The 27,192-nt window shown below is 36.1% G+C and overlaps 2 protein-coding genes and 1 long non-coding RNA gene across 5 annotated transcripts in view; 1 reads left to right on the top strand and 2 right to left on the bottom strand.

The window, feature by feature from the left end:
* The window catches only part of LOC100374657 (translation initiation factor eIF2B subunit delta-like), a 24,441-nt gene extending 10,762 nt beyond the window's left edge, over positions 1-13,679 (top strand). For both annotated transcript variants that reach the window (XM_085507967.1, XM_085507968.1), the window contains exons 6-12: positions 2,706-2,790; positions 6,185-6,383; positions 7,742-7,844; positions 9,022-9,152; positions 9,391-9,568; positions 11,008-11,188; positions 11,895-13,679. In XM_085507967.1, coding sequence (XP_085364093.1) covers positions 2,706-2,790; positions 6,185-6,383; positions 7,742-7,844; positions 9,022-9,152; positions 9,391-9,568; positions 11,008-11,188; positions 11,895-12,106 — 1,089 coding nt within the window. In that variant the 3' untranslated portion in view covers positions 12,107-13,679. The remainder of the gene's footprint in view (positions 1-2,705; positions 2,791-6,184; positions 6,384-7,741; positions 7,845-9,021; positions 9,153-9,390; positions 9,569-11,007; positions 11,189-11,894) is intronic.
* On the bottom strand, positions 13,619-27,192 carry LOC100374806 (adenylate kinase 2, mitochondrial-like). Of its 2 annotated transcripts, XM_085507970.1 has the most exons (5): positions 27,010-27,192; positions 19,589-19,825; positions 17,185-17,352; positions 16,469-16,664; positions 13,619-13,844 (listed from the first exon to the last, which is right to left on the bottom strand). In XM_085507970.1, exons 1-5 carry the CDS (start codon positions 27,094-27,096, stop codon positions 13,837-13,839), a joined length of 696 nt encoding a protein of 231 aa, XP_085364096.1. In that variant the 5' UTR covers positions 27,097-27,192; the 3' UTR covers positions 13,619-13,836. The 2 variants fall into 2 exon arrangements, with proteins under 2 accessions (XP_085364096.1, XP_085364095.1); XM_085507969.1 differs by lacking the exon at positions 13,619-13,844 and having other exon boundaries at positions 15,281-16,664.
* Positions 22,686-23,678, bottom strand: LOC146734501 (uncharacterized). The gene is made up of 2 exons (XR_014931615.1): positions 23,360-23,678; positions 22,686-22,867 (listed from the first exon to the last, which is right to left on the bottom strand). It is a non-coding gene; the product is annotated as an uncharacterized LOC146734501 (long non-coding RNA).

Raw genomic sequence — 27,192 nt, 5'->3', positions numbered from 1 at the left:
AAGTCTAACTAACTGCTACAAATACACCAAAGAACATGCCAGTGTGGTAGATTGCCTCAAGTCTAACTAACTGCTACAAATACACCAAAGAACATGCCAGTGTGGTAGATTGCCTCAAGTCTAACTAACTGCTACAAATACACCAAAGAACGTGCCAGTGTGGTAGATTGCCTCAAGTCTAACTAACTGCTACAAATACACCAAAAAACATGCCAGTGTGGTAGATTGCCTCAAGTCTAACTAACTGCTACAAATACACCAAAGAACGTGCCAGTGTGGTAGATTGCGTCAAGTCTAACTAACTGCTACAAATACGCCAAAGAACGTGCCAGTGTGGTAGATTGCGTCAAGTCTAACTAACTGCTACAAATACACCAAAGAACATGCCAGTGTGGTAGATTGCGTCAAGTCTAACTAACTGCTACAAATACACCAAAGAACGTGCCAGTGTGGTAGATTGCCTCAAGTCTAACTAACTGCTACAAATACACCAAAAAACATGCCAGTGTGGTAGATTGCCTCAAGTCTAACTAACTGCCACAAATACGCCAAAGAACGTGCCAGTGTCGTAGATTGTGTCAAGTCTAACTAACTGCTACAAATACGCCTAAGAACGTGCCAGTGTGGTAGATTGCCTCAAGTCTAACTAACTGCTACAAATACACCAAAGAACGTGCCAGTGTGGTAGATTGCGTCAAGTCTAACTAACTGCTACAAATACACCAAAGAACGTGCCAGTGTGGTAGATTGCGTCAAGTCTAACTAACTGCTACAAATACACCAAAGAACATGCCAGTGTCGTAGATTGCCTCAAGTCTAACTAACTGCTACAAATACAAAAAGAACGTGCCAGTGTGGTAGATTGCGTCAAGTCTAACTAACTGCTACAAATACACCAAAGAATGTGCCAGTGTGGTAGATTGCCTCAAGTCTAACTAACTGCTACAAATACACCAAAGAACGTGCCAGTGTGGTAGATTGCGTCAAGTCTAACTAACTGCTACAAATACACAAAAGAATGTGCCAGTGTGGTAGATTGCGTCAAGTCTAACTAACTGCTACAAATACGCCAAAGAACGTGCCAGTGTGGTAGATTGCGTCAAGTCTAACTAACTGCTACAAATACGCCAAAGAACGTGCCAGTGTGGTAGATTGCGTCAAGTCTAACTAACTGCTACAAATACACCAAAGAACGTGCCAGTGTGGTAGATTGCGTCAAGTCTAACTAACTGCTACAAATACACCAAAGAATGTGCCAGTGTGGTAGATTTTCTCAAGTCTAACTAACTGCTACAAATACGCCAAAGAACGTGCCAGTGTGGTAGATTGCGTCAAGTCTAACTAACTGCTACAAATACGCCAAAGAACGTGCCAGTGTGGTAGATTGCCTCAAGTCTAACTAACTGCTACAAATATGCCAAAGAACGTGCCAGTGTGGTAGATTGTGTTAAGTCTAACTAACTGCTACAAATACACCAAAGAACGTGCCAGTGTGGTAGATTGCCTCAAGTCTAACTAACTGCTACAAATACGCCAAAGAACGTGCCAGTGTGGTAGATTGCGTCAAGTCTAACTAACTGCTACAAATACGCCAAAGAACGTGCCAGTGTGGTAGATTGCCTCAAGTCTAACTAAGGGACAAAAGTTCATTGTAGGATAAAAAACTTAATTCTTTTAGTTTTTTTCCAAATACTCCCACCCCCACTGAAACTTAATTGATAAATATTGATCATGGCGACAGACTACATTCACCATTAAATACAAATTGATAATCGGACAGTAGTATGGCATAGCAGTTGGTTGTCGGGTGGGTGTAAAAAGACTTTACAAATGCGCATGCTCTAGGTCCATGCCCTCATTTGATGCACATATTTACACTCGGACCAAACCATTTCTCATCTTGGATGTGTTTTTTTTTCAATTTCTGTTATTTTTGTCCATGATTGGATAGATAAAACTCAAACTACAAATACTCCAAGATTGTTTTGACTTCATTAAAAAATTAAATGGATGGAAACTTTTTGAGGTCAAAACACCCCCACCCCCAAACTAAAGCAAATAAGTTTTTTTATCCGACATCGATCTTTTGACGTCATCCCTAACTGCCACAAATACTATAGATACGAATAACCTTTTATAAATATCTGCATTTGTGATTGTAGAGTGAAAATTAAAGCCTACTGACTCTCAGACTCATGATCTATAAATTGTTTGTGATTGTTTATTTTAAAATTCCTGTAAATAAAGGAATGTAAATGTTCATTTCTTGGCTACAAAATAATTGTTAAAATGTAGTGGAGTTTTTAAACTACTCATTTTAATTCGTGTGATTTCTTTGTCATTGTTGTGTGCTGAAGAGTTAGATGTGAACATCATGATTGACATGATTTTGTTAACAGTTAGTTAGTGGTTTCAAATTAAGTTTGCTATCTCAGCATCAACCAGGCCTGGTCAAACATGGATCTGCGACCAATATTGTCCTTAAGTCATTTTCATTAGTGAATGAATCCTGTTAGTGGCTTTTTCCTCCCCATTAAATCTGTGACACCACCACACTCAGGGTGCAGGCTGATTCAGTTTTGATGTTCAATCCAGGATTGGATTTGAACTTGAAACATACCATCCAATCTTGCACCTGAAGCAATAACCTTTACTCAATCAGTGAACTTACGGATATATTACCTATCTCTATCTCTGCCTTACAGGTACCCCAAAGAGCTACAGACCAACGAAAAGTTGGTTTATTTTCACATTTATATCAGTATGAACGCCAAGTTTCACTCACACAAGGTATTCAAGTTATATGATCTTTTCATCAATAACACATCCCATGGTATACCAGTGTTCTTCTTAGTATTGCATTGCAAGGTGGCAGAAAAAGATAGGGTACTGTTATGCTGCTTAGGGCAAAGACTACATCCTCTACCCTGCTACATCTTAAACATGCTACTGCTACACCCTAAACATGCTACTGCTACATCCTAAATATGCTACTGCTACATCCTAAACATGCTACTGCTACTTCCTAAACATGCTACTGTTACATCCTAAACATGCTACTGCTACTTCCTAAACATGCTACTGCTACTTCCTAAACATGCTACTGCTACACCGTAAACATGCTACTGCTACTTCCTAAACATGCTACTGCTACATCCTAAACATGCTACTGCTACATTTTAAACATGCTACTGCTACATCCTAAACATGCTACTGCTACATCCTAAACATGCTACTGCTACTTCCTAAACATGCTACTGCTACTTCCTAAACATGCTACTGCTACTTCCTAAACATGCTACTGCTACATCCTAAACATGCTACTGCTACATCCTAAACATGCTACTGCTACATTCTAAACATGCTACTGCTACATCCTAAACATGCTACTGCTACATCCTAAACATGCTACTGCTACTTCCTAAACATGCTACTGCTACATCCTAAACATGCTACTGCTACATCCTAAACATGCTACTGCTACATCCTAAACATGCTACTGCTACATCCTAAACATGCTACTGCTACATCCTAAACATGCTACTGCTACATCCTAAACATGCTACTGCTACATCCTAAACATGCTACTGCTACATCCTAAACATGCTACTGCTACATCCTAAACATGCTACTGCTACATCCTAAACATGCTACTGCTACATCCTAAACATGCTACTGCTACATCCTAAACATGCTACTGCTACATCCTAAACATGCTACTGCTACATCCTAAACATGCTACTGCTACTTCCTAAACATGCTACTGCTACTTCCTAAACATGCTACTGCTACATCCTAAACATGCTACTGCTACATCCTAAACATGCTACTGCTACATCCTAAACATGCTACTGCTACATCCTAAACATGCTACTGCTACTTCCTAAACATGCTACTGCTACATCCTAAACATGCTACTGTTACATCCTAAACATGCTACTGCTACATCCTAAATATGCTACTGCTACATCCTAAACATGCTACTGCTACATCCTAAACATGCTACTGCTACATCCTAAACATGCTACTGCTACATCCTAAACATGCTACTGCTACACCCTAAACATGCTACTGCTACATCCTAAACATGCTACTGCTACATCCTAAACATGCTACTGCTACATCCTAAACATGCTACTGCTACATCCTAAACATGCTACTGCTACTTCCTAAACATGCTACTGCTACTTCCTAAACATGCTACTGCTACTTCCTAAACATGCTACTGCTACATCCTAAACATGCTACTGCTACATCCTAAACATGCTACTGCTACATCCTAAACATGCTACTGCTACTTCCTAAACATGCTACTGCTACTTCCTAAACATGCTACTGCTACATCCTAAACATGCTACTGTTACATCCTAAACATGCTACTGCTACATCCTAAACATGCTACTGCTACATCCTAAACATGCTACTGCTACTTCCTAAACATGCTACTGCTACTTCCTAAACATGCTACTGCTACATCCTAAACATGCTACTGCTACATCCTAAACATGCTACTGCTACATCCTAAACATGCTACTGCTACATCCTAAACATGCTACTGCTACTTCCTAAACATGCTACTGCTACTTCCTAAACATGCTACTGCTACATCCTAAATATGCTACTGCTACATCCTAAACATGCTACTGCTACTTCCTAAACATGCTACTGCTACTTCCTAAACATGCTACTGCTACTTCCTAAACATGCTACTGCTACACCCTAAACATGCTACTGCTACTTCCTAAACATGCTACTGCTACATCCTAAACATGCTACTGCTACACCCTAAACATGCTACTGCTACATTCTAAACATGCTACTGCTACATCCTAAACATGCTACTGCTACATCCTAAACATGCTACTGCTACTACCTAAACATGCTACTGCTACATCCTAAACATGCTACTGCTACATCCTAAACATGCTACTGCTACATCCTAAACATGCTACTGCTACATCCTAAACATGCTACTGCTACATCCTAAACATGCTACTGCTACATCCTAAACATGCTACTGCTACATCCTAAACATGCTACTGCTACATCCTAAACATGCTACTGCTACATCCTAAACATGCTACTGCTACATCCTAAAATGCTACTGCTACATTCTAAACATGCTACTGCTACATCCTAAACATGCTACTGCTACATCCTAAACATGCTACTGCTACTTCCTAAACATGCTACTGCTACACCCTAAACATGCTACTGCTACACCCTAAACATGCTACTGCTACACCCTAAACATGCTACTGCTACACCCTAAACATGCTACTGCTACACCCTAAACATGCTACTGCTACTTCCTAAACATGCTACTGCTACATTCTAAACATGCTACTGCTACATCCTAAACATGCTACTGCTACATCCTAAACATGCTACTGCTACATCCTAAACATGCTACTGCTACATCCTAAACATGCTACTGCTACATCCTAAACATGCTACTGCTACATCCTAAACATGCTGCTGTTACATCCTAAACATGCTACTGCTACATCCTAAACATGCTACTGCTACATCCTAAACATGCACTGCTACATCCTAAACATGCTACTGCTACATCATAAACATGCTACTGCTACATCCTAAACATGCTACTGCTACATCCTAAACATGCTACTGCTACATCCTAAACATGCTACTGCTACATCCTAAACATGCTACTGCTACACCCTAAACATGCTACTGCTACACCCTAAACATGCTACTGCTACATCCTAAACATGCTACTTCCTAAACATGCTACTTCCTAAACATGCTACTGCTACATCCTAAACATGCTACTGCTACATCCTAAACATGCTACTGCTACATCCTAAACATGCTACTGCTACATCCTAAACATGCTACTGCTACATCCTAAACATGCTACTGCTACATCCTAAACATGCTACTGCTACATCCTAAACATGCTACTGCTACATCCTAAACATGCTACTGCTACATCCTAAACATGCTACTGCTACATCCTAAACATGCTACTGCTACATCCTAAACATGCTACTGCTACATCCTAAACATGCTACTGCTACATCCTAAACATGCTACTGCTACATCCTAAACAAGCTACTGCTACATCCTAAACATGCTACTGCTACATCCTAAACATGCTACTGCTACTTCCTAAACATTAATTCTGTGGTAAATCTTCAGTAATAATAATATTTTATAGGTATAAATTTTGGGAGCGGTGGAATCCATCCCGCCATCATTCGTCTTGGTTTACAATATGCGGAGGGTATAGTGTGTGGTTCTAACGCTCGGTGCATAGCGTTGATGAGAGCGTTTATGTCTGTTATCAAAGACTACACAACGCCACCAGATAAAGAACTGGCAAGAGATTTGGAGTCTTCTATTAAACCATACATCAGGTACGCTTAATCAAATGCAAATAAAAAAACAGAGTCTGCAACTTTCTTCCATGTGATGTATGTGTGTGTTAAACTTGTTTTGATAATAATATGAATCAATTCAATTCAATTTGTTTATTTAAAGTCAGTTTGAAATACCATACCTAGCCAAAGACTAATATCACTGACTACTAAAAATTACATCAAACAAAAGCAAAAATTACAAACATCAAACACAGAGAAAAACAACAGTAAGATTTCACAAATAATCAATTAAATATCTTAAAATGATGGTGACCACAATGACACCATTTGCTTAAAAGAATACAAATCTTTGCACTCCTTCATTCGATTAGGAAGCGAGTTTCACATTTAAGCACCATAATAAGACAATGACTCCAGTCCATAGCGTTTAGTCCTTGGTTGTTTTAACTGTAATTGATGAGAATTTCTTAAATTGTACATTACATTTTTCTCCTTGTATAAATCCCACATAAAAGATGGGGAGAGTTTGTTCACACTTTTATAAACTTCAACAAGTATGTCACGATTCCTGGACATCTCTAGTGTTTGTAGTCCAGCACGTTCCAATAAAGTTTGATAGCTGGACTGAAAATCATTGAACACATTGTAGATTCCATAACTCTCCCCTCTTGCTCTGAGCTGTCCAGAGTTACTTGAATGTTATTCTTGACGATTACTGTAATGCGTTTATTAACTTTCACTAATAGGAATTTTACATGATTTGATGATTTACTGATTTACTGAACAAACGAGCCAGCTATATTACAATGTTGATATCAGAAAAGGTTACATTTGAACTATCAATATTGCTACTTTGTTAGCAAAACAATTACAATGTACTGTAAACTACGTTATTTTAGCTGGAATTAATTTTTGCTGAAAAAGTTTTTGGATGTTTTGTATGGAATTTATTTTCACTCATTTTTAACGAGTTGAATGTAAAATATAAGGAAAAAGGTATATTTTAATTTCACTGAATCATTCCTCTACAGCAAATATTAATTCCAAACGAAAATAAATTATTTTACAGTTGCTACATTGCAATATTGCTTGTTGGGTAGCATATTTATTCACAATAATGGTGTTAATGAGAACAACTCAAGTATATTTTTCACTGTTTTATAAAATATTGTGTTTTTCCTGTGACTCGGGAAATTCGGGAAAATTTTCAAAAAATTAGTTTACAGTACTAGTATCATCTTTCAATGATTTTCAAACTTTATGTTCATCATGTGTGGATTTTCGCATTGACTTATGGTTTATTGGTCAAAAGAAATAGGAATAGTTCATTTTACATACCTGAAAATCGTGTTGATTGAACTCGGCAAAAAATCAGTTTGTTTTATTCGTTTCAGTTTTCTAACACAATGTCGCCCTCTATCAGTGAGTATGGGAAATGCTATCAAGTACCTGAAGCTGCAGATCACCACGACACCATCAGACATGAAAGACAAAGAGGTAAAAACATTACGGTCAAACCATTGTATTTAGGGGTGAGCTGCACAGTGGTCAGAGGGGGTGGGGGGTGGTGGAAACAATTTTTTTTGACAGATATCAAATGAAAACCGTCTTCCTGACAGTGTTCTTATTGGAGTAAGATGTGACATGTTGTGGAGCAACGAGTTGTGTTTGAAGTAAATAATTTGGATTAATATTTAAAAACTGCTGCTAATGTAACTGTGACAATAGAAATCCAGTATGTATGGGAAAGTAAACATTATGTTTGGTTTACACATGGTGCATGCTTGACTTCAAGGCAAATCAACTAAAAATGGCACTACTGTGGAATACTTTATTTTCGCTGGAATTAATTTTCGCTGAAAAGGCTTTTTGGGCGTTTTGCTTGGAATGTATTTTCACTGATTTTTGATGAGTTTAATGTGAAATATAGGAAAAGAAGTATATTCGCTGGATTTTGTTTTCACTGAATCATCCCTTCAGCGAAAATAGCGAAAATAAAGTATTTTACAGTAAATCATTCCATTGCTGCATTACCTATATTCTCATTTCTCAAATTCAGAAATGTAAAAGGACCATCCATCATTAAAACTAATGTTCAGGAAGTGCAATCATTTGTTAGGAAATAGAAGTTGATTTGGTATGATATTGACTAGGAATCAAATTTTGAACATAATTAGCTAAGCTACCTGGAAAGTAGATTTTCCATTTATTTTAGTTTAAAATGAAAGTTGTGACCCATGAACAAATGACGTTTAACTTTTTTATCACAATTTTTATCACTGTAGCTTTTAGTTGAAGTTGCTTCATAGTAATTCTTAACCTTTCCACCAGTTCCCTCTTTTTATCACAAATTCACAAAATAGTTTCATTTGTAGTCTGCACTTACCTTCAGAAGATTAGGACAAAACAGTAAAAACTGTTGGCTCCAAAATTAGGATTCATTTTCAGAAATATTGAATAATACAAGAAAGTAAAGTGCATAAAAATTTAGGCGAGAAAATCTCGTGATGTAAAGATTAACACAGTAACTGTGTACATTACTCGTAACAGGCTTAAAGTTGGGAAAGTTGGCATAATTTTGAAACAGCGAATATTTTCTGAAAATTTTGTCTTCAAATTATCTGATCGTGAAAATTAAAAATCAAATGGTGTTTATTTCATGGCTGCATTGTAGGCTAAACATCGACTGTTTGAGAGTATACAGCTATATATACAGAGGAAGATAGTGTTAGCGGGAGAAGCCATATCTAAAACTTACGCTATAAAGAAAATACATGATGACGATGTTATAATGATATATGGTTGGTAAGTTCACCTATTTAATAGTAAGTTATAAATTACTGAAGGATTAAAGTAATAAAAAGAGATAAGTAATAGTGAAAATCAAAATATCAGAGATTGACAAATGTTGCATGCATTTCTATGGAACACCCATATAACAGCATCCATACCCAGCGTTGTATACTAACTCACACCTTGTGATTGGAAATTACTAAGTAGATAGTAATTAAAGGAGATCCTCTCGTCAATTTTCATTTCACAGTTCATCTGTGATTCTGAAAGTTTTAAAAGATGCACACGACGCCGGTAAAAAGTTCACAGTGATTGTTGTGGATGGACGTGCTAAAAACGAAGGCAGAGAAGCGGCAAGAAGATTGATTAGATATGGTTTGAAATGTTATTATATTCTGATCAATGCTGTCTCATATATGATGCCCGAAGTAAGATATTATTGGGTTTTCTACATTTCTTTCTTTTAAAAATATATTTTTAGCTCCGCTGTTGACTTTGTCGAGCGGAGCTTATCATATGAGTGATTGTCTGTCGTCGTCGTCGTCCGTGTCAATGTTTTCCTTTTTCGACTTCTTCTTGAAAACTACAAATGAATGCTTTCATACTTGGTGTATATGTACCTTGGGTAGACTTCTCTCTGATTTGTTCCTTTCATGATGATATCTTCAATTCTCTAATTTTGGTGAACATTTTTGTCATTTTTGGTAAAAAGTGATATTTTCAACTTAAAAACCGCAAGTCCAATTGCGTTAATATTACATATATAGGTACTACATGTAGACCTTTCTCAGATTTGTTTATTTTGTAATGATATCATTAATTCTCTAATTTTGGTGAATATTTTTGTCATTTTTGGTAAAAAGTGATATTTTCGACTTCTTGTTAAAAACGACAAGTCCAATTGCTTTGATATTACATATATAGATACTACATATGCACCACTGTCAAATTTGTTCATTTCATGATGATATCTTCAATTCTCTAATTTTGGTGAATATTTTTGTCATTTTCGGTAAAAAGTGATATTTTCTTCTTGTTAAAAACCACAATCATTTATGGTTAAAAATTATATTTTTGAATTCTTGTTGAAAACAGCAAGTCCCATTGCATTGATACTATGCATATTGTTCATTTTCTAATGATATCTTCTGTTCTTTAATTGAAATGTGCATTGCTAACAGCGGAGCTATCTCAGCCGAGAGGCTGCTTGTTTTTCTCATGACAACTGATTTCTACATGTATCTTCTTGGGGGCTGTGTAAAATTGAACATGCTCTCAGCCATCATATTCTCTTTTGTTAACCTTTTCACCACCAGTTCCCTCTTTACATCACAAATCCACAAAATAGTCCTGTTTATAATCTACACTTTCCTTCAGAAGATTGAAACAAAAATAGCCAATTTTCTTGAATATTGAAGAGTATAAGAGAAGACTGCAGATTTGTTTGCTGTAAACAATTTTTAATTTTTCATGACTTCTTATATCTGAAATGCTAGTGCAAACTGTATTGGTACATCTTGTGAAATTTTACATGGAAACCATATTTGGGACGACATGTCATGGCTGTATGGCAATGAATAAACCGTGACGCAAATTGGCATTGTGATCTTGTCAACAGTGAGAGAGCCACTTGTTTTGTTTCTGGAATAGTGTTTAATTTTCTCCTTTCTACTGTTTCCCTGACCTGTGTAACCATGGTATTTGGAACAGTGGACTTGATGACAGGGGAGAATAGAATGCTATTTGAGGGGCAAAAACAAGTCTCATGGCTGTCAAATGGCCATTTGCGTCTGTGGTCAATTTAATTTGATATCAACCATATCAATTGAACTTAATGAAAAATACTAGTGTTGTATCTAATTTCTAGGTGTCTAAGGTGTTTCTTGGAGCTCATGCATTGCTGGCAAATGGTTACGTGATGTCACGGGTAGGCCAATCATTGATAGCGATGGTGGCCAAGTCCTACAATGTGCCAGTACTAGTGTGTTGTGAAACTTATAAATTTTGTGAAAGAGTTCAAACCGATTCTTTTGTCTGCAATGAGTTAGGTGAGTTATTGTGTTAGTCTATTGTAGAATTGCCGTTTGATGATTCTGTATTTGCATCATTGAAAAATGTTCAGACAGAAGACATTTTCATCGAAACGAAGCACAGCTCATGCTAGTCTTTTTGTCTCATTCATATTGTTCCGAACGCCAAAACAACAGCTTTGCCATTCAAATTGCTGACTGGTTTGCAAAATTGATTATCCAATCAATAAATTTTTTCAATAGCACAAAAAAACCAAAATATATGTACTGACGCAGCCAAGCATAGTCGCTGCTGTGTTTAGTACATGGCATAACACTAGTAAATGTGCAAAGTCAGCTGAACTGCCCATGAATGATTGCAATAGTTTTATTCATGCAACAATCTCCAGGCACGCATACCGGTGTATAGCAAACAAGTCAGCAATTTAGCTGGCAATGTTCCTATTTCGGTGTTCGTAACAATATGACAGTGATGGGAAGATTTAAAGCGAGGGAGTCGTCACCTGCACATGTGTCAAATGGCTATAACGTGTCATTGTTTACAAACAAGCGTCTGTCCATGTGTTGTTATCATCGCTTGGAACTCGATTCTCGCGTATGCGCAGATGACAACGCTCTCGCATTAACAAAACTTGTTCATATTTTATGTTAGTGTGTTATGAGTTAACAACAATGCACTTTGAGGAAAAGTAAAATTCTATGAAAGTTTTTTTCTTCTTTTCAGGTGATCCAAATGATCTTGTAGAGATCGGAAAACAAAACAGATATCTTGAATCTTGGAGCGAAATCCCTTCACTCAATCTTCTGAATTTGGTTTATGACGTGACACCTCCAGACTTTGTAGATATGGTGATAACTGAAATAGGTATGGTACCATGTACCTCCGTGCCAGTCGTGTTGAGGGTTAAGAACATTGAACTTGAAGTCTATGCCTAGTGATTGGAATTAATAATGTCAGTGACCGTAACAAAAACGACAAGGTATATGTTTTATGTCCACGGTAATGAGATTTACTGTGATTTTCTAAATAGCGATTCCATTTAGGATTTATTAAAACCTGTCAGGTGTGGACTGATGGAGGTAAGAGATTGAGTGGTGTTTCATTGTGGGTAATGTATAAGAATTTCTCAGAAATGTATAAACAGATTTCATTCAAACTTACCGGTAAACAGTCGCAATACTGATTGAAATCCAATGAAGAGTATAGGTTCCAATTTTTTTTTTCAATTTCTTGTTATTATGTTTTATTATAAATCTTATATTGGTCACCTTAATAACAGCTGGGATATGATATAAAAACAAGTAAAGTAACAGCAAGTAAAAAAAAAAATTCTACATCTGTCACCGTAACGCCACAAGTTACAGCGTGCCGTAATTTTGTGGTATTTTACGGGGTATTTTCATACTACCTTATTAGAAGATGTGAATTCCAAATATGGAATGATTACACGCGTAAGCGTCCTCTAATAATAAAAAACAAACATGGCTGCCACCAGGATTTGACCAGACTCCATACAAAGAAGTTCGCTGATTCTGTTCTAAACTTTTTGGATTTTGGCATTCCCAAGATGTATCCTTGGAAGGAAAAGATGTATAATAATAAGGTTATTACAAAGATACCTCAAAGTATGCACTCAGACAGTACGCTGTCGCATCGACCTCCGCTGCGTGTCGGTCAATACTGCCGCTGTACTGTCTTCGTGCATACTTTGAGGTATCTTTGTATTAACCTCTTAGTCATAAATATACATAAAAACAAATTTAAAAATTGGAGCTTATACTGTGACCTACATTGGATTTTAATCATGTTGATTCCAAGTCATTTATTTCCTACATAAATTTAAAGGTTGAGATGCTGAAAAATGTTACCTGTAACTTGAAGTACGATTAACTGCAGTAGTGGTCGTCACGCTGTGCATGTGCGACATAATTACCACCGATGACTCCTTCGATATCTTCAAATCACCTAAAAAATACTTAATTAAAGCTTGGTAACGTCCCAGTTTGTACTCGTTGATCTGCGCAACAGTCATAGTCGCCATCTTTGTTTATATGAAACCCATATATCTCGCGCATGCGTGGCGTGACGACTACCGCCCTTTAAGGTTTGTGTTACTAAATGTTCAACAAAAACAAAAATGTATGTTGCCTGTAGCTCAAAGTTCTGTTAACTGTTTTATTGAACATCGAGTTACAATTTGGGCACGATTTCACAAAAGTGGGACGTGGTTTCTAAAATATGGACGTGGTAAACAATTTAGCGTCTTTGTCAAGTTGAGGCGGAATCGACTTGTCTCCCATCACTGCTAAATGTTGTCATATTTGAAAAATCGCAGCATAGAATATATTGTTTGGTTACTTGCATTGTTATAGGAGACTTCTAATAGAGCATACCCGGTATATGGTATAATACGGGGATACAAGTATAAAGACCAACACATAAAAATGTTATTGTCCAAGAATAGTTTGCTGCAACATTTATTTAATAAATTACATAGTTTGAATGTTATCTGAATTATTGTTTCAGTTTTGAGTGTAAACATATCAAATAATTTTTGACAGCTGTATTAGTGATGTATTAAAAACAAATAGCTTGTCAGTTCTTGACACCAGAGGGTGCAGTGTTGATTAATCATTGATGCTTGCATCTACGTCATCAGGGTTGTTCAGTTGTCTAGAATAGAAAACAAAAATGTGTTTCGTTGGTGGTTTACGAGTCACATACTCATTTGAGTGAATAATTGTTGAAAAATTTTAAATTGACAATAACAAGACTGGGAGTTGGTGGCTCTCTTCATGAATGCTCTTGTATCTAGATTCTTTTATCGTATTTGTAATGTGAAGCAGTCTAATTTATTCTACACGAGAAGAGTTTCAGAATAAATTAGGTCATGAAACGTTTCTCTGTTGTCTTTTTGGGTGGCTGTGACAACTTTTGGCGTCTTGATAACTCTTGGAATGATTTTGTTAATGCTGTTCTTGTGACAGTTCAGCAAAAAACAAAACCATTATTACAATGAATGTTCAACAACTTCATCTCTGGGAAGTTTAAGTGATTTATATTTCAGTGTAACTCTTTGCACCATGAATAAACTTCTAGGTTTGTTTGTGCAATGACATTCTCCAAGGTATCTTATGTCATCTTATTAGTTCAGATCTGGGCAAATAATGTGTTGTGTGTGCAGGATATTGTCTGAATATAATTGCATGATCTATCACATGGCTGGGTAAGTGACTCATTATCCTCAGAATAAGTGTATTCCAGAAATAAAACATGGCAAGATTTCAAATAAGTTTCAAAATATTAGTTTGGGATAAATTATGGAGATCTACCGGGGTAAATATTTTGCCCAAAAATAAATTTACAGTAGGAACTGTATTTGTTGAGAATGGCATTCCAGCACAGCAGCCAATCAGCGACGACCTAACGCTTAGATGACAATTTCGGTTTCAAATACCCCGGCTTAGTGTTCTATGTTCTTCGCGTAATTAGATGTTCATATGCAAGGGATTTTTCCACACAAAAACGACGAATTCGGCCGAATTGTGTTATCAGTTGGCTTAATATAACCCCAACGGATCGTATTTTTGTGAAAGATTGGTATTTTTGTCCTGATTTGTAGGAATCTGAAAAACGCGTTTCACAACTTGTCTCTTATTTAGTTTTATGCGTCATTCAAGATGGCGGCCCCCATATAGTAAATATCGTATTTATTTTATTATCACGTGTGCGCCAGCTGACTGAATAGCAGGTCTGATGCAAAACCTTCGGCTGATCTGCACTGGCTCGGAAGATGAATTCTGATTGGCTAAAAAAACAAAAAAACTTGTGGCGTTGAATGCACGTTCATTGTCAGTATTGTTATGCAAATTCAAACTAGCTAATCATTTACAACCTTCCGAGCCAGTGCAGATTAGCCCTTCAGACTAAGCAAATTTGGAAGTGGGAGATTTTTATGGTAATCGTGGTTTTAAACTTGCATTCGATTCAATTCAAAATCCTAGAATTGTAATAGGTGCAAGGGATTATTTAAAGAAAACTTGGTGATTCTTCGCCTCAGTCTGCTTGAGGATTTTGCACCACAACGCAAGGAAATGGGATGAAATAAGTACTGTGATGTATCTAGTTTATTTCGAATGACCTTAACATGCAAGAACAATGTTATTACAATTATACATATTGTTTTATGAAAAAATTGATATGCAGAAATCTCATTTGGGTACTAAAGTTGGAGCAGTGGATGTTGGTAGACGTAATTGCATTCCAAATTTAGCACATCTATAAATTAACTACTCAATGTAAGAGATCCTCAGATGTCGTCTGAGCATTGTCTTAAATAACAAGGTATACACACAAGTACCAACTAAACATACAATAACATGGAGTTTATCATTCTCTATAACAACTATTATACGCACCCTTCTACCTGGCTACAGTGGATTTGAGTACTACGGTGAGCAGACAGACAAATTGCACGCATGATTTACTAGTAATAGAATTACATACAATGTACTTGAAAATTTTTTTTTAGTAAACTCTGACTTAAACTCTTAGCATATGGCATCAGTGGAGATTTTCATAGCTTACTTTACCAACACAATTAATGTATATAATATAGATGACAATTTACAAAATGATACACATCAACATGCACATCATTTTTTTATCTTTTGGTTCATAGTTACATAACTGAATGTTTTAAATCACATCAAATACATTGTTCTCGAGAACTACTAATTTAAAAATTGCTTGTCCTGATTTTTACCATACTGTAAGGTAGCTGGACAGCAATTTAATTAGCAATTATTGTAGTCATTGAAAAAAACAGATGGATTCAGTGAAGGGCTCTTTACCAAGAGACATGTTGTCTATACCACAGTATTAATTAATTTTTATTGATCTGCTGTGCAGTGACAGCAAAGTTGTCTACATCAACATGGCTCAGAATTAATCATGTGGGATAACAGTTTGATGATCTTTAAATTTAAATGTTAACTGGTACTTCCATATCAAGGGAATTTTGATCTAAAGTTTGTATGACAATAAAAGTTAGAACCAGTATATCATCTCAAGTTGTTTTAGATTACTTGTGGTTGGTATACAATACTGAAATTTCAACTTTGAATTATTACTACACTATACATACAATTTTATTTTCACGATAGCGGCAGTTAAATTATGGTCATGCAATTAATTAGAAAATATCTGCGATCAAATTTGGAGAGAGGAATAGTGACCAAGAAAAATGTCTATGATGGTTTGAATTGTCAACTACACAAACATAACAGTGTCTTTACTTTTCGATTTGGCAAAGGCTGCCTGGATGCTGGCGAAGACAGCATCTGGTGCAGCTGAAGCATCAATCTTGGAATGGATTCCCTTCTTTTGGTAGTAATCGACCAATGGCGATGTCTGCTGGTGGTATGCTTGGAGACGAGTTTTCAGTGCCTCTTCAGTGTCGTCTGAACGTTTTATCAATGGTTCACCAGTCAGCTATAGAAAGAAAACAGAAAATGAATCAAATATTACCAATGTATGATCAAATGAAGACCTAGATAATCAACAGGTCACAGTTTAATTATTGCAATAAGATGTGCGCACATTTTCTATTATTTTACATCTGAACATAACCAACATGAGGTGGATGAACTGATCTTTTGTATACAACATGCCTTACGAGGTAGAGGCTCTAGGTGCTTTGCTGCAATCACAGTTTTATGGCCACGCCTCTTAACTACCTATGTAAATCACATTTGGCAGCTTTCCTCTGACTGGATTTGTCACATAGAGCAAGCCTTACTAAAATAGACTGTCGTTTTAAGTAAGTGGCTTGTAACACAAGCTCTGATTGATTCTGCAAAATTTGCGTCTACAATGTAGTTGGACATGTGTAGTTAAAGTGGACAACTATTAATTTCAAGCCATGAGTCCACATCAAACATAACGCAGTATCCATTACTAGCTGGCTGGCATGACAATTGTTTCCAAGTATTCAGTGTTATGTCTTACTTACGTCATCTGTCATGGGCTTCTTGGGTGGATTGAATTCTTCATGGTAAGACCTACCACTAGCTTTGTGTATCAATCTCCCGGTGATACGACGTACCAATAAACTATCATCAATTGAGAACTCGATAACTGAATCCAACTTAGTCTTCCTCTTATCTAATATCTCATCGAGCTGAAACCAAGAAAAAGAAAATTATAAGTCATATTTTCATTCATAGCTTGATTAATATACACATGAAATATATCAAAATTGAACTTGGTTGAGATCCCAAACCTGTTTATCATAAAATCAATTATTTGAGTTGTTACAACTACAAACAAATAGTTTACAACTGGAAGGACGATAACAGCAAATTTGTTTCCACCTTAAATACCTTTTCCTCAATCTTTGATAAGACAAGGTGAATATTATTATTATAACACACCACATCAAAATTCTGTGATGTGATTTGCTAATCCTTTGTCACATGAGATTTAATTCTTTCTTTTTTTTTAAAAAAAGGTTTCCAAATGTTCCCTAAATGATATCATGAAAAAGCGAAATAAGAACTCGGTACAGTTTGCAAACTAAATGTTTGTGTTTGTCTTGGCAGCAGACGGTATCAACAACGAAGCAATTCCCTGAAAAAGAATTGTCACATTTTGTAAGTGTTCATGGCAAAAATACCTACCTAATCAATACTGAACAATGTAAGTTCTCAGAATCTGGTTAAAAAAACACACTGACTGGCCTTATTGTCACTGCCATATTGTTCCAAACACCAAAACAACAACCTTGCCAGCTGACTGGTTTGATATGCATACCTAGAAATTGTTACACGATTAGAACAAAGCAAACTCAACAAGAGACGTCAAACTTATAGTGGAGGGTTTGGGAACGTTGAATATAAATAGAAGATAACAATTTATTTCATTCAATCGTATAAATTTTTATATAATAAATGGCAACGTTATCTAAACAAAAAGTATATACTGACACTGTATGAAATGTCAGGACCCAGTCTATGGTGTGTCTGGTGCTTGTCATGACACTTGTAAATGAGCACATTTAGTTGATAGACGCATCCTCGTAAAAGTGGTTTGAATTGACCATTTTCTGTTCACTGCGAGAATCACGCGTTATGCGTCAAACATCGCGTGGGATTCGACAAACGCGAAAGTATTTCAGGGACATTTCCATGCTTAATAATGTGCTGTCCACATTTGATGATAGGCAATTTTGATTAAGTAAGGGTATTCGGAAGCAATATTCCTCTGTCGAAGATCGGCCGGTCAATGTAAGCTACGAAATAAAGAAATTCTAGTTCAAAATCAAATCGTTCGATTTTTGCGGCAGACGTTCGACGCGCATCTTTCATGCATCTCGCGAGATCTCACGATTGTACGGAAAATCACCTATTAACTAGCTCTAATCATGTAACACTCTTGAGACGTGCATAACAAACCAGTCAGCAGCTCATTTGACAATGTTGCTGTTTTGGTGTTCAGAAAAATATGGCAGTGTCGCATACGACTTATTTACCACTTCCGTGTCACTGAGAATGTTCTAGAACCGTACTGTGTCTGGGTGGAATATTCTAGATTTTTTTTGGAAACTGGTTGAATAGGTAATAGAACACTGTAGAAGGCAATAGAAGGTAATGGAACATTCTAGAAATTTGCAGTGAGTGCCAGACTCATTATGTATGCTGATGTAATGGTCTATTTATAGACAGTGGGGGTATATATACGGGAGTTGTTCAGCACTGAGTTCAGATCAGAGAGCTCGTTGAATTGTATTGGAGTTTAAGTATCTAGTTATTGGAGGTTTGGAGTTTTACCGCGCTATTGTACATGTACTTGATGTTTGCAGAGTATAATAATACCAGTACCAGTTGAAACCTCATCTGTTGGCTCCGTGTTCGTATGTTATCATCGCCGCCAGGGAAGTCTTTATGTTACTGTTGCCATTTTGGTATTTGAACCATCACACCTGTACTATACCAATTACAGTAATATTACGTTGCGTGTGACTGGCAGTGACAGTGAAGAGCACGTGTCTATCTCCTTGGGTCTGTGGGTGACCCCGTAAAACTATTTCCCTCAAAATAATTTTTTTGATTGTGTCCCACAAACTTCTTGACGAACATATGATGCTACCCAAATAAGGCCAGTCACAAGGTGTATACTGTAAATCACTTGATGCTTGTCATTAATAATGTGTACAATTTGAAGATGAGATGAATCTTAAAGGGCGACAGTCGTCACACCGCACCCTGTTCGATATGGGACTCGTAGTGACGCATACAACGCGAGTAAATTACATGTTTATTTACATTGATTTTGAACACATGCTGCACGACGACCACCACGCTTTAAACATGAATCAAATCCAATTTCATTTTTTTAAGATTATATGTATAAATTACCTTCTCAGCTTGTACCACAGTACGGGGAAATCCGTCTAATAAAAATCCGTTTTTGCATTCATCTTTATCGAGGTTCTCGTTGATGATCTTAACAACCAGGTCATCGCTTACAAGAGCGCCAGAGTCCATGACTTCCTTCAATGTCTTCCCCAGTTCTGATCCAGATGCAACCATAGCACGCAGCATGTCACCGGTAGCCAGGTGGCAGACATTGTATTTCTCGGCTAGCATTGGGGCCTGAAATGAGAGGAAGAACATTAGTAATATTGTTTGTCCCTTCAAATACTAAACAGTATGTACAAAGTAAAAACTTGATAAACGTGTTAAACGAATGAGTCAAGTACAAACAAAAATTAAAAAGAGTGGTTTGTCTAGTTTTTAAAATCAAATAATAAACAAGTCATTGTCAATGACACGTCCCCGTTCCGTTCATATTTGAGTGACATATACATTCAAAGCAGCAACAATATAGATGTTGAACTGCATTCAGTAAAACAAAATAGCCACCAGTCAGCCATTTTCAACACAATCCAAAAAAAAAATGTTAACTAAATTTGCCCACGCATGACATAGATTCAGTTCCGGTATGGTGAAAATGTGCAATTTTTGTGAATTTTTGACCTTAAAAGGACTAGCTCAAATGCACAGGCATATGTATGATATAATGTATGATGTGTATGTGAAGTTTGAACTTGATCTGTCCAGGCATGTCCGAGATATGGATCGAAAACTAAATTCTTTAAAACAAAATGGCTGCCAGTTGGCCATTTTGAACTTGATCCGAAGAAAAATTGGTATGCATCAAGCTTATATTATGTTTAATATATGCACTAAATCTGAACAAAATCCATCCATGCATGACTGAGATCCGGTTCCAGAATTGTGAAAATACGTGATTTTGATGCATTTTCGACCTTAAAATGGCCATCATTCAGCTATTGTTAAGCGGTTCATGAAACAAATGCACATATCTATTTGTGACATGATGTACCATGTGTGTGTGAAGTTTGAACTTGATCAATCCAGACATGTCTCGGATACGAATCCAGAACTGAATTCTTTAAAACAAAATGGCCGCCAGTCGGCCATTTCGAACATGATCCGAAAAAAAAAACGACGTGCATCAAGGTCCTATTATGTTTAATGTATGTACCAAATTTGAACAAAATCCGTCCATGCATAACTGAGATCCGGGTCCGGAATGGTGAAAATGTGCGATTTCAATGCATTTTCGGCCTTAAAGCGGCCGCCATTTGGCTATCGTTAATGAGATCATGGAACAAATGCACATACATATTTGTGACATGATGTACCTTGTGTGTGTGAAGTTTGAACTCGATTAATCCAGGCATGTCTCAGATACGGATCCAGAACTGAATTCTTTAAAACAAAATGGCCGCCAGTCGGCCATTTCGAACATGATCCGAAAAGAAAAAGACGTGCATCAAGGTCCTATTATGTTTAATGTATGTACCAAATTTGAACAAAATCCGTCCATGTATAACTGAGATCCGGGTCCGGAATGGTGAAAATGTGCGATTTCAATGCATTTTTGGCCTTAAAGCGGCCGCCATTTGGCTATCGTTAATGAGATCATGAAACAAATGCACATACATATTTGTGACATGATGTACCTTGTGTGTGTGAAGTTTGAACTCGATCAATCCAGACATGTCTCAGATACGGATCCAGAACTGAATTCTTTAAAACAAAATGGCCGCCAGTCAGCCATTTCAAGCCCGATCCAAAAAATGACGTGCATCAAGGTCCTATTATGTTTAATGTATGTACCAAATTTGAACAAAATCCGTCCATGCATAACTGAGATCCAGGTCCGGAATGGTGAAAATGTGCGATTTTGATGCATTTTCGGCCTTAAAATGGCCGCTATTCGGCTATCGTTAATCGGATCATGAAAAAAATGCATGTGCATATGTCCCATATAATGTGTGATGTATGAGTGAAGTTTGAACTCAATCGGTCCATGCATGTTCGAGATACAGGTGATCACGGACGGACGGACACACGGACGGACGCACACAGGGCAAAACATAAGTCCCCGTTTTCGGACTACGTCCGAACGGGGACTAATAACCTCAAAATAACAATTTTTAAAGTCCCAAAAATTAATTTAAACTGAGACAACTACATTAGTATTGGCAATATTGAAAAGTTGGAAGTGCTATTTCAAAACCAACCATGCAGTGTGTATACAAGATATACAATGTTTACACAAAACTAATGTGAGGTACTATCATAAGAAATGTCATAGGTAAGTCAACTACCATAAAACACTTTATTTTAGCTGAAAAAACTTTCTGGGTGTTTTGTTTTATTTTCACTGTTTTTAATGGGTTGAATGTAAAATACTGTATAGAAAAAAAAAGTATATTCGATGGATTTTATTTTCACTGAATCATCCCTTCAGTGAAAATAGCTTTTTTTTTTACATATACACATTGCGTAGTTGACAATGGTAGCTGAAAGTGATTTCATAAATGTGGTTAAAATCTATTTAAATAAATTTATTAGACACAACACTGAATTTAAACAAATACAGCATTAGACTTCCCTGAGAGTATCTGCAATTGTACAAAAATATAAACGGTTTTCATAATAAAAAAAAAGTAAATTTAGAATAACATTTGCTGAAGAATTTTTTTCTTGTATTTACAAATCATGGATTTTCTGCATTTTATGATATACTAGTAATATTCTTTTTCACTAATGTCATTGTTGCAAAGTGTGAGCCCAACATCGCGGTGTTAGATGGGAGTCAATCTGATTAAAATCTGATGTAGTGTACGGGCTTTAATTATTTTGGCTATAAACTTATTTTAATTTTATTTTTTATTACTTTTGTTATTAATGCCTTTTTGTTTTATTATTTTACTTTGATTTTGATTTTCTTTAATTCCGCCCTACATACATCTTATCCGACGCCTACGTAAGTCCCGTTCAAATCTCGCATAAGTAACAGCCAATCACAGGCTCCCTTTTATACAGGCTGTCGGTTGCTTACTTTTCAGTGTAGCGATACTCTACGGGCAATCTTTCTGTACATTATATTTTGCCCACTTGAATAAACCATTAATAGAACATTGCTAGTATATTTTTATTTACAAAAGAAATTCCACAGCATTTTACAATTTTTGTCATTACATTGAATATTTTGTTCACTTCCAACAAATGTGTACACTTCCTGATACATCTTCGCCAGCCACGGTTCGTTTATTCAGTCATCGCTTCAATTTTACATCAAACACTGAGCATAATTATCTAGAATGGAAGCAAAAAATAAGTAAATCGCAATGATTAGAACACTGTAAACAGCTATAGTAAACAATGCAATTTTTAAATTGTATAGCGGTCACCTGCCCACGGCATCGACGCAGAAAATTGGAGCAAAAAAATATTTCCTGATCAATTGCGATGTGTTCCAAATAAAAAATATTTTATTCCAGTCCAAATCAGCTCAATTACTTTAATAAAGAGTTATTGTATAATGTACAAAATGTTGATACATTTTGATGATTATTTACAGCTACGGCTTCAATACCGTAGACGGTTTTGACCCGATCGTCAACAAAACATCACCCGTCTCCAGGGCAAGCGACTGGAAAAAGACACCGGTGTTCGGTCGAACCGGTGGAAACAAAATCGTCACTCCCAGAATAACTACGCAAAATAACGATTTAAACTCGAACCATTCGAGCCACAATATAAACATAAAAAAATGACTTTCGTTGCATTTGACAATGATAAACTTACCGAAAAGCCGTGTTCTTCTCGGTCGCTAACGTCGGTATAATCCGCCATTTTATTTGAGTGTGTTTGCCACCTGACTCTGCCCAGTGACGTCATCATGTGCGCTATAGAAGAAGGTCTGTGATTCGTTGACTAAAATCGTCGACAGTGGGTCTCATTGAAATCTCGTTACATAGGCATCGGCTCAGATGTAGGTAGGGCGGAATTTAAAAAAAATCACAAAATCAAAATCAAAGTAAAATAATAAAATAACAAGGCATTAATAACAAAAGTAATAAAACATAAAATTAAAATAAGTTTATAGCCAAAATAATTAAAGCCCGTACACTACATCAGATTTTAATCAGATTGGATGGGAGTTCAACTTTGCATACACTGACTTTTATGAACAGAGTTCAAATATGAATACAACACATTTAAAGCACATCTGCCATCACATCTGCCATGTGATAAATTGAAATTTTTTTTTTCAAAATTCACTAAATTTCTAAAGATAAATTAGTAAATGCATATTTTGTTTTCTGTTTTCAATTATCACATTTACTAACACTCGAAAAAAAATCCAGAGAGCATCCAACATATGCGGCTCTAAATGCCAAAGGTTATAGGTCAGACAGAGTATCTTTGTAATCAAATGACCTTTGAAAATGATATCCAGAAATGGCACACTACTTATTTGTGGAGTTCAGTGTCCTCAGACTGTTTTATCTGACTTCTGTTAAAGATAATAATTTTGTACTGCGAAAATAAAATAAAATCACAGAAAAATGGGATAAATGAATCTGAGATTTGAAATAAATATCTATTATTTTGAAATCTGAACTAACTATGGTAGCTCCAGGGTCAATAGGGTTTGCCATGATTATAAGATCATACTAAAATAGACGCGAGATATTATAGAGCACTGTACAACACACAAAGCAGATCAAATGCGGACGGCATACCCAGACGATAAAAACATTTCCGAACCAAACTGCATTACTTCGCTAGGGTTTTTTACAATAATTTGTTGTGAATCACAAGGTCAAAGTCAAAGCCATTGGTAATTATTTTATTGCTACAACATTTATAGATACTTATGTTGCAGTTTCAGTTTTGCCATGCAGCGCATACATCAATTTTTTGTCTGGACAATCAAAAATCACTGCTGTTTTGAATTCTATTTCACCACAAAGATCTGTTGTTAATAGGAATTATGAAGATCTGGTCCATAACTTCTTGGCTGAGATAGCTCCGCTATTAGCAATGCACATTTCAATTAAAGAATTGAAGATATCTGTCAATCCAAGGGATTGCACCAGGGAATCATGGGACACAACTGTTTATGTTGTTTACATTATTAATCACTTCTATGTGTGTTCAGTTGTAATTTTACTAGTAATGCAATCAGTAAATTTGATGGGAGTTAAAGTTTAACTGGAGGAGTCCCTTCAAATTCGCTTTCTGTATATGCAGAGCACTGATCATTGTGATCACCATGAAAAATGAGAAAATAATGGTGTCCAATCAAACAAAATTTTCTTTGTTGTAATCACTGAAGGCCATTACTGGTATACAAGGAACTGCTAAATTCAATTTTTTGTACAAGATTTCCCATGAACTGCATAAAATCTAAAAGCCTTTATACATGTTATTCTTACAGGGTTCAGTGAGCAGTGTGAATGCTACTTTAATAAAAGTCTGGTGTACATCACAGACAAATCTTTGCGATAAAGACAATTTTTAGATTGTTGATAACAAGTTCTTGAGAGATATTTGATGCTAGATGCTGGAAATTCAATCACGAAAGAGTTTACAATATTTCTTGGCAATGTTCAACGATTGGCAGGAAGATTCTGATACAGATATCTTACAATAATCACAGCATGCTCAACTAGAGAGCATCTGTAACACAATTTCTGATTGGTCACCAATCCCAGAAGTAATTTATCAGATACAGTTAGAAGAGATGTCCACCAGTGGGGCCATATATTTAGAAACAACTGTTTTATCAGAACCTTTCAATAAAATACAGGAGCCATTCACACAGCTTTAGATTTTTTAAAGGAATGCTTACCTAAACATACATTGGATAAATAATAAAATATGTATTCACATTCATAAAAATAAATTTTATTTATACCAGAAGACATCAATAACCAATACGACAATTAAGTGAAAACATTAATCACTGTAAAATACTTTAATTTGCACTTTGAATTAATTTTCGCTGAAGGAATAATTCAGTGAAAACAAAATCCAGTGAATATACCTTTTTTCGATATTTTATATTTAACTCATCAAAAATCAGTGAAAATAAATTCCATACAAAACACCCAAAAGGTCTTTTCAGCGACAATAAAGTATTTTACAGTAATTGCTAACTTTCCATTTAGTTTACCGTACTTGACCTTGGTTTGAAATAAACTAAAACGCTACAGGGTTTGTGCTAGTGTCTCTGCGCTATTACAAAACTATCATTGACGATAGATTACTAAGTAGGGACGGGACAGAGACCAAATGGATGCAATTAGGAGGAGGGGCAACTTTTTTAATACTTGTAGCTATTAATAATTCTGATAATACATGTATTAATAATTTAGGATAACTTGCCTGCATTCCTTTTCCAGCCCCTGGAGGACCTAACAATACTACTTTCATCTTGGTAAAAGTGTTGTTTCAACAAAAAACTAAATGATTTTTTCTGCAGAGTAAATCCAGCTGATGATTTCTGTACTGTTTGCTAGAGTTTAACAGTCCCAGGGAATGTTCCTGCTATCCCAGAAATGTGACCTTTCAACTGAAGTTTTACATATTCATGATGTTTCCCTTAAATGTACATAATGGTTTATGACATGTAATGGATGTGCAGAACCTGTCTGATTAACAATGTGTCCAACCCACATGGGTTTATTTAGGGAGAGCATACAAAAAAAAATTCAAACTAAAATACAACAAATACTTTTTAATTATACTTAAAAAAATATTTTGAGTTGTTATTAAACACAAGTCTAAGCCCTGAAACAAATCTATACGCAATGTATACTATCTAAGTATCAACTGCAGTGCTTTAAGTCCCTTTAAGTATTTTTTTGATTTGATTTTTGTTTTTTAAATAAGAAAATATGTTGTACATTGCAAGAAAAGAGGTCAATATGTTTCAGCAATAATAAATATTGACACCAAATAAAAGTTAATTACAATTACCAAAAGTTCTACCAGCATAAATTAAACAATGTAACGGATTTAAAAGCTTCGACTGTATTAATCAGACAGTTTTATACTTATGAATGAATCGGGTCAGCTGATTCGATTTACAATTTCTGAACATCAATAATGATCATCTTTTGATACTCCTTTTTAGTATTTAAATTGTCAAGTGACAGATGTCACCTCGCCGACAAGTACGACAGCTTGCGTTTTATTCATAAATTCATATTTAATATTTTTTTTTTAAATTTTGACATTGAGACCTTAAAAAAAATGTAATTACAAAAATGATCGTGCAACAAAAATACCAGATCAAAGATACGAATATGCTGCCCAGCCTCAATCCTGTTGTTCGGAGGTGTAAGTGTTTTGTCAAATTCTGACAGCCATCAAAGAAATAAGGCAATGCACGCAACTTTACGGAATCCTTTGTATGAACATGAGTAGGACTGTCAAAAACTTACCTGAGTCCCCTTTCCGGCACCCGGAGGTCCCAGAAGAATCGCCTTGATTCCCTTTGGCTTCTCGCTTTCTTCGGGTACAGGTGGCATACTGACTGTTGAAGTAGTTCGAGTCGAAAATTCAAATTAAAATCGCCAGACGAACACGGACGTGGTCACACGTGAAGTCAAGATGGCGGAAAAGAC

This window comes from Saccoglossus kowalevskii, chromosome 14, assembly GCF_978046115.1.
Source record: "Saccoglossus kowalevskii chromosome 14, keSacKowa6.1, whole genome shotgun sequence".
Lineage (NCBI taxonomy): Eukaryota > Metazoa > Hemichordata > Enteropneusta > Harrimaniidae > Saccoglossus > Saccoglossus kowalevskii.
This window is presented reverse-complemented; position numbering and strand designations above follow the sequence as displayed.

What these genes read in the sequence shown, in the direction of transcription:
- LOC100374806 (XM_085507969.1), bottom strand. Translation starts at nt 27,096, where the DNA reads ATGCCACCTGTACCCGAAGAAAGCGAGAAGCCAAAGGGAATCAAGGCG. An exon ending in GTGCCGGAAAGGGGACTCAG is followed by an intron (nt 19,826 to 27,009) that starts GTAAGTTTTTGA and finishes CTCTCATTTCAG; the next exon opens with GCCCCAATGCTAGCCGAGAA. An exon ending in AGAAGCCCATGACAGATGAC is followed by an intron (nt 16,665 to 17,184) that starts GTAAGTAAGACA and finishes TTCTTTCTATAG; the next exon opens with CTGACTGGTGAACCATTGAT.